This window comes from Sitodiplosis mosellana, unplaced genomic scaffold (genome assembly GCF_009176505.1).
Source record: "Sitodiplosis mosellana isolate CC-2019 unplaced genomic scaffold, AAFC_SMos_1.0 Smas_scaffold_3813, whole genome shotgun sequence".
Classification (NCBI taxonomy): Eukaryota; Metazoa; Arthropoda; class Insecta; order Diptera; family Cecidomyiidae; genus Sitodiplosis; species Sitodiplosis mosellana.
The window spans coordinates 1-8,468 of record NW_022599055.1 but is presented as its reverse complement, the minus strand read 5'-3'; the positions used below and the strand labels follow the sequence as shown (position 1 = coordinate 8,468).

The 8,468-nt window shown below is 32.8% G+C and overlaps 1 protein-coding gene across 1 annotated transcript; it reads right to left on the bottom strand.

Moving 5' to 3' along the window:
* Nucleotides 1-2,029: 2,029 nt before the first annotated feature.
* LOC129571942 (GTPase-activating protein) lies at nt 2,030-6,226 on the bottom strand (the record flags this gene model as incomplete). The annotated part of the gene is given in 3 exon segments (XM_055451827.1): nt 2,030-3,937; nt 5,688-6,049; nt 6,191-6,226. Coding segments are annotated over 2 exon segments (1,963 nt in total), but the record flags the coding sequence as incomplete, so codon positions are not given.
* Between the last annotated feature and the right edge of the window lie 2,242 nt (nt 6,227-8,468).

Genomic DNA, 8,468 nt, shown 5'->3' with positions numbered 1-8,468 from the left:
TAGCGGTCAATCAATGTGTGGCCCATCTTAGACGACTCTCCCTTACTTTTCGGGAAAATTATTTTTTGGACCATTTACAGAAAAATTACGTTGCATTATTCCGTTCATATAAATTGTCTAAAATACTATTGTGAATATTACGAACAGTTTATTGATCAATATTTTGAATATTTCGGAAAAATTTCGATATTATTGTTCGTCAAGCCTTTCGTTTAATTATGTTACTTATCATCAAGTTCGATCAAGACAATGTGAATTTAATAATTTAATACTCCGGTATAGTAGAGAAAACTGAAGATTCTTATACAAATACTAACCAACAACGTAAACATCCTAAAATGTGGAACGAAAAAATTATATCAAGTTTTTTTCTTATTCAGACGATTCATTATTTATAACAATTAAAACAGTTATATACCACAATTCCCGAGTTCTAGTACATTTTGTGTTGTGAATGGTGTAGATTTTTGAAATGAATGCCATCCAATTTATGATGGATGTTTCGTAGAAATGTGGAACTATTGTGATAACTAGGGTTATGATTATTAAATATTGCTTTACTTCAGATTTTTATTTGATCTCATTTTGCGCCAGTTCAGTAAATTTACATCTTGTGATAGTTTTTATAGAACTATTTGAAATTGTTCATGTTTCTATTACTTTCTGTGGAATATTTTTCGTGGGAAAAATGATTCATCAACAACAGATCAAAAGGTTCGTGTAAAGCAAATAAGATCTTAAATAACAATACACAAATCTACTTGATGGTTTAATATGTAAGTATATAATTCGTATTATTTCAATACTTCAATGAAACAGTATTGAGAACGGCTTTCAACCATTTTTGTAAATCGATGAAAATCGATTTGAAACAACACTCTAAATGACTAGGCAAGCAAACGAGTTAAATCATTTCTTTTATTTTTTAAATAGTATTGAAATAATACGAATTTACCCTCAACCAATCACCTTATGAAAACAATTAGTTCATACGAAATAGTTGTAAAAATCATAAGTATATAATGTCAAAAGTTATTACAAAAGTGATAGGAACCATGAATTTTTTTCTCCGAAAATTGGATTTACCGATGATCGATTTTATGCATATCGATGAAGGCAGTTTATTAAAAAATCGAACGAATGAAATCACATGAGACGTAGAAGAAGATATAATTTTTACTATGCGATGCAAATGAAAGCGTATAAACATTATCATAATATATGAAACTGTAAAAATAACTATCCGTTCTTATTGTTTTATAGGTATAAAACTAATCAAATACTGTTCCAGCGATATCTTTGACTGTTTTTTACATAATCAATATATATATATATATAACGTTTAGGCCTTCAATCGTTTTTGTTGTGTTTAGTCTACGGAGGTTAATGTAATTTCAACCATTAGAAACTTATATTTATACACACTATTCCTATTTCCAATGTATTGCAATTCTGCGTATTTCATATATAGTTACAATATTATTTTGAGGAACCATATGACGAAATTTAGCCACATTTATTCATGTTTATGATCTTCCTACGCACAGTTTCTGATACAGCATCTTTCTATATATCTATTAATTCCGAAGAGGAACGAGAAAATAATAATACTACAATTGATGTCCGGGAGAAATGATTTTGATCGAAAATTTAAGTTTTTTATCTATCTCAAACTTATACTAACTAAAAACATTTCAAAAGCGAACCACACGAATTCACGTATGTCGTTATATATGTTTAATCTAATATTTGAAGATATTTCAAAGCCTCTTTTTTCAATGACAGTAATGAATTTCACAGAAACGCGATATTCATAAAATGAATATTTTGGTTTAAAATTGTCAAGATGATATTTAGGAGATTGTGGTGGTTTCTTCAAAATAGCATAGGAATCTCTCGTATTCATATAAAGATGTGATTTAAAAGTATACATTATTATTAATACGAAACAATGCCCCTGGTTACTTTTACTTTTTTTTAAATAAAAAAGTGTGCTAGTATATCTATATATAGATCTATGGAACACTTACCAATGGCTCAGTCGTAAGATCAAATAATTTTGGTCCAAGTATCGCTGGAGCAAAGAAGCGTAAAAATATAAACCCAGACACGACGGAATATCGCACTTCTTTGTTATGTGGAAAATATTTGGCCGCACACTCTCTGAGATCATGGAAAATTTGGCATAAAACCGGGGGACAGCGTACTGCACTATTTATTATAGCCTCAAATACTCGTTCTACATACTCTTGCAAATGGATTAAGTTATTCTCAACCATTGATTTATCTTTGACGCGCATTGGATCGATTTCACATGGTTTCTTTTCAGCTAAAATAGCATCAACAATCGGACGTAGTGTGCTATGCAGGTAATGTAATCCTGACAGTCTCATAGCTTCGTCCATCATTTTTGAGACAAGTGTATTGCCACGAAAAATTGTGGTTGGGTCCGTTAGTTTGGAGATTTCATGATCAGCGAGCGCCTTGATAATAGGTGAAATTAGATTTTCATGGGTGAATAAGCGAACTAGAGGCTGTGCGATTTCTGTTTTGTTTGACACAAGTTCACCGAGAATGTAGACCGGTGACAGAGTTATTTGTTGATCTAAACTTTGGATAAGTAAATTCAATAGATTGTCATAAGTTGCAAGAGGAAAAACATGGTCAGCTGTATAGACCAACTTTAGACGCAAAGAGCCAAGTGAATTGTCGCTGCTAAGTCTTGTGCCTGGTGGGGTAGCGCAGGAACGTGTAGGTCTAGCAAGTGTGGCCCGTGGTTGAAAGTAGTACCACGCATCTTGTTTTATTGCATTTTGTTGCTGCTTCCCATGCATTGGAATTTTAATTTCGCCTAAAAACACGTCTTCGCCCATTCCAACGTCATGCCAAGCGGTAATACTCAGTTCGAACAAATCGGCACCGTCCAATGGGGCCACAGTATACACATTATTACCCATCATAGATTTACTGTCACAATCGATGCTTAAATCAAAATTCATCGTTTCATCAAACTTTGGATTTATCGTTTTTTTCCGAGATTTCGATCGTTTGACAATTTTTCTCTTATTTGCATAAATTGCTGTGACCACTACGTATGGATCACAATTGCCATTTTTTTTAGCTAATTCCAAACACTCCACTACACGTAAAGTAACACGACTTTTTACACCATTTCGAAATGGCCCTAATGTGTCCAGTGTACTCGAGCTAGGTTTTTTGCTCTGTGAACCAAATAAACTAATATCAGTATTTCCGAAAAGGCTTCTTGTTTTACTTAGTGTACTACTGCATCCACTATTTCCACCTGATTGGTTTCGAACAGATGTCACACACGATACGGTTGTGCATGTTGTTGTTGTTTTAATATTTTCATTGCATTCTTGAGAATTTCCATCCGTTGTTTTATTCTCTTTAAACTCACTACTATTTTCATTTTTATTGAATACTGATGATGATGTAGATCCGGCACCAGCCAAGTCATTTAAATTATTTATCGAATTTACCGTTGTTTTTGCATTTAGTGAAAATGAGTCATCAAAATCGGATCTACGTTTCAGATTGCCAATTCCTTCATCAATTGACAGTAAGATATGTGCCATACCCTGCACTTCTGAGTCCGCATCGACGTGTTGCAAGGCAAACCAGTGGTCCTTGTGATTGTACGAATAAAGTTCTTCTCGTTTTATTGCAATTTTACCAATAGCTTTGTCCTGTTTCAAGTGTTTGTCTCGATCCCATATATATACTGCCAAATATCGAAATTTTCGTGGTATTTCAAATTGATATTCTTCACCGAAAAATGGATTTAACGTTCTTTCAATTGTTGGAGTTCGTGTAATTTCTTCTTGGTCCAGGGCGACTGTGCAATAAACGTCGCGATAAGCGGCACTCGAGCCATTTGTGCAGTTGTTTCGGCCTTGTAAATTCTTGGCTTCGCCTGAAAGAGAATAGGGAATATTTTATTTTTTGTTTTTGTTCATCATTATTTAATAATTAATATTGAAAGTAAAAGAAGTACTATTTGGTTAAAAAAGTTTAAGAAAATTCTTAATATGTTTTGCTCTAGAACAAATAAACAATTTATGACAAAAAACATCAAATCAATCATTTTTATTATCCATTTTTCATTTTGCGTATTTAACGAAGAGTGTATGTCGACGGAGAAATTCATTCATAAAAGCACAGATAAGAGACACCGTATACAAACTATGAAAACTTAAACAGACTGTGGGTGTGGGTTTTTGTGAATGATACAATCATGCTCCGAATTGATATTAATTTCTTTTTAGAAAACCGGAATAATATCTGTGAAGGATTAACTACATTTCCCCTACACTGGTATGTTGGTCGTCCAAAATGACAGAAATCCTAAGGGAATGCTTTCAGCTGTCGTTTAAATACAACATTATAACAACAACAAACTATTGTGTAAACACAGAACGTGATATCAAGTCGATGTGGAGCCAAAAACACAGTTCAATGTTTCAAAATACTGCGCATTCGCACGAAGCATTCACATGTGTGAATGTGCAGATGGATTTTTCATTCATTAGATTTCGGGCCATTAATAAATTCACATATACATATACGCTGGTGTATTTCTTTTTTTTCTGTTTTGAGGTCGGAATGGATTTTCGTTGCTACTGGTTTCATTACACTTATATGTGGGAAAATAAGATATGTATATAGTGTACATGATAGCACCATTACATTTAAAATATACAACGACCTGATGCGCCATTGTATTCAACACTTTTATTCTGCACGCGTTTTAAAGATACATTCGATTAAAAAAAACATTCTTTTTAACTTGAAACATTTATATAAATCCATTATGATGCTTTGACATCGAATTGCATATAAAAGAGTTCAATGGAACCATGTTTCCCTCCCTAAAAGTATACATATATGTATCATTCATAATACAGTATTATTATAATTATTGAATAATTTTTGCCACTAGATTTGTCCCGTAGGAATTCACTTCGCAATGTACTATAAGATAAAATTCTATTAGAAAGAATTGTTATTGTGTTTTAAAGAAAAAATATTGCCATAACAGCGTATGGCAAAAAAGCAAAGTCTTCTGAATCTGTTTTATTAGAAAAACGCGGTTGAAGTCATCGCATCAAATTATATGTTGTTTAAGTTTTATTCAACCAATAGACGAATTTAGTTTAGGTTTTCTGTTGTTGAAACTAAAGAAGTGAAGGTATTTCAGATAAGGCGCACGGCTTTCCAAAAACCTCGTAAAAACGAATAAGTTTCCCAAAACCAACATGAATCCAAATGAAATTGTATAAATAAAAATTTGGAAATCGATATCACTTGTTTATGTGATAATTTTTGGGATAATACAACAAAAGATAGGGCCGCATCGAATTTATTGCCATCGGTTTGATGCATATAAACACAATTTCACTTTTTTTGTATACGGCCCACAGTACAAAAACAAATCATTTTCCTGTTCACACAGATTCGATGCTTCACTTTGTGGTATGTTTTTTTTCCTTTCTCTGTGAAAGCAACGCCAATGATGTTTTACAATTCAAACAGAAATTCACATATTTTTCAATTGAAACCGAGTATTTTCAAAACACAAAAAATTATTTATTTCAACAGTTGTGTTGATTGTGAAATCGAACATTTTATACTTGAATTTATTGATTTATTATTAATAAACCTACCAAGTTTTACTTTTAATTGTTCTTCCACACGAACTTTGCGTGTATCATCCGCCATATTGAATCCATCACTAGTAGACTACCTTTTTTAATTCTGGCTTCTAAGCGAAATATTTTGGATTTCTTTTGAGGTTGTTGATATGCTTGTATTTGTGTGAGACGCTGGTGGGCAATGCGGCTCTCGTACCGTACAAAGACCGTTCAATGTATGGGTAATTTGTGAATGACTACCAATACAATAATAATATATATGTGTATGTTTGAACTTGCGTGCGGTCGCCATGCGGCGATTTCGACGGAGGTTGCACACGATACGATGCGATGATCCGTTGGATATGGTGTCTCTTTTAAAATAATGAAACATGCTGGAATATTTTAATGAAAATTTATTTGGACGTATTCTGAAATAACTTTATTATCATCACTTTTTTAGATATCAAGTAAAAGTAATGTTATTTTAATAATGAAAGAATCAACTTTGAAGACCATTTACTTGATCGCCTTACCATAGTATTCAAGCTGTTTTCTGTGTATTGGCTGTGTTGCAAGACATCAACGTAAGCTCTTGCGGACAAACAACTACTTGAGAAATGCGCGCGGTTTTTTGTAGGAACAACGCGGAATAAATTACAAGTTTGATTTTTTTTGTTCGATTCGTAGGTAGCAAGAAAGCTGAATGGAAACTCACACATGTATATACTTGACTGTCTGTACGACATATTCTTCTACATGTGTGAAATACATGATGCAACAAACAATTTATATGATATATTTATGTCTATAAACGTGCTTATACTTGAAAGAAAAATTAACACACTTTCAAGTATTAATTTAAATCATTCTTTGATCCCGAGGAGGATTTCAACCCATTTATTAGCGATTACTTTGATTAAGAAAGAACCAAATCGAATATATATGTATATATTGAATATATAAATTTCTCCCCACATTATATAAAACTAAAAGAGAATGCAATGATAGTCTGTAATAAACGGATGCGATCAGTTGTCGTTTTTCATTTCCTGCTTGACTTCCTATTAGATGATTGAATGGGTAACGTACACAACAAACAAATCGCAGGAGAAATCGAATGATCTGATAAAATGGTTTGCCAAATGCAATAAAAAGAATATTCTCCTTAGAGACTTGGTACGACAAATATTTTATTTCATTTGTTTAGCAAAAATACGTCCATTCAAGTGTTTACTATCTAAATGTTTATAACAACTGTGATTTTTACACATTTATATCGTAAATTTAAATACATTGACTGTGGTATAGCCATACATTGAGTTGATGATTGTTATATTATATACCTATATAATAATTATATTATGTCCGTCCGTCTTAAAAATATATCCGTCCGTCCGTCCTAAGTCCCAAACGGACAAACTGAATAAAATTGTCCGTCCTTGAATTTGAAACAGACAGAACGAAACTAAATTGTCCGTCCTAAAATCCCAAATGGACGGACAAAATGAAATTTTCCGTCCTGGAATCCGAAACGGACAGGACAGAAACGGACAGGACAGGACAAAACTGAATTTTCCGTCCTTAAACCCCAAACGGACGGACAGAATGAAATTTTCCGTCCAAAAAAAAAAATCGCAAAAGGACGGACGGACAAAAGCCGTCCTATTCCTTTAGTTCTAAGCATATTATCATTATTATTATTATTTATTGACACCGCCAAATACTGGCTGAATAATAGGTAACATAGTGATGTAATACATAGGTTCTTGTATAGGGTCTTGTTTTGTTTTAGGTTTATGATTAGTATAGTTATTCTCGTTGTTGCACGTAATGACTTAGGTTTAAAATGTGAGTAGGTGAAAATAGGTAAAATATTAAGAACATAGGTAATAAATAGATTTGACTTGCATACAAATAAAATAATATACATAACATTTAAAATGACACAAATCAATAATAATAAATAAATAAAGAATATAATTTCAATTGCTCAATGTACTGACTAGTAGCTTAAAATTTGGATAAAGTCGGTTTCTTATCTCGTCAAAAGTTATCTGTCAGGTGATTTGAGACTGGCCCAAGTACCAAAAGTTGAGTTGGGTAGGTTTTGTAACTTCTGTTTGAATTGATGAAGTGGAAGCGATGGATCTATGAATAGCGCTGCATAGTTAAACATCCGGCATGCATTATTGAATGGGGACAGCAATGAATGGTCTGTCCTAAATGTTCCAATGCGAATAAATTCAGGATTGCGTAGAGTTCTAACACCAGAATTTAATTTGATTTGTGACACACATATGGACACATCATTAGCCGCAACTTACTTTTTTCATGACAGAAATGCATAAATATGCCAAAAAACCTTCATAACTCATCCACCAAACCGGTTGATATGCTCAAAATTTGTATTTGGGGAGGTTTTAGGATGCCCTATCGAACGCAGCATTTGAAATTTGTGAATTGATAGTATGGAATATTCATGGGTGAAACGAACAAGGGGGAAAGTACTAGATTTGTATAATTCAAATAATGCAATCTAGTACAAAAATAATCCCAAAAAATCCTTCGGAATTCTCAATAGTGCCCAATAATGTTCAATAATGCTATTAACCTTCTGACTGTGTTTGAGTAAATAGATCATGGACTGTGTTTGGTGACATTTTTGTCACCTACGTATATAAAAGAAAAATAATTTTTTTTCAATATTTTGCTTTGAATTTATATGATATCACAGTGCAACATTTTTTCGGTCATCGATGCGGGTATAAGTTTTGAGTATCGCTGCTGAAAGTACTTACCAAAACTAGAAAT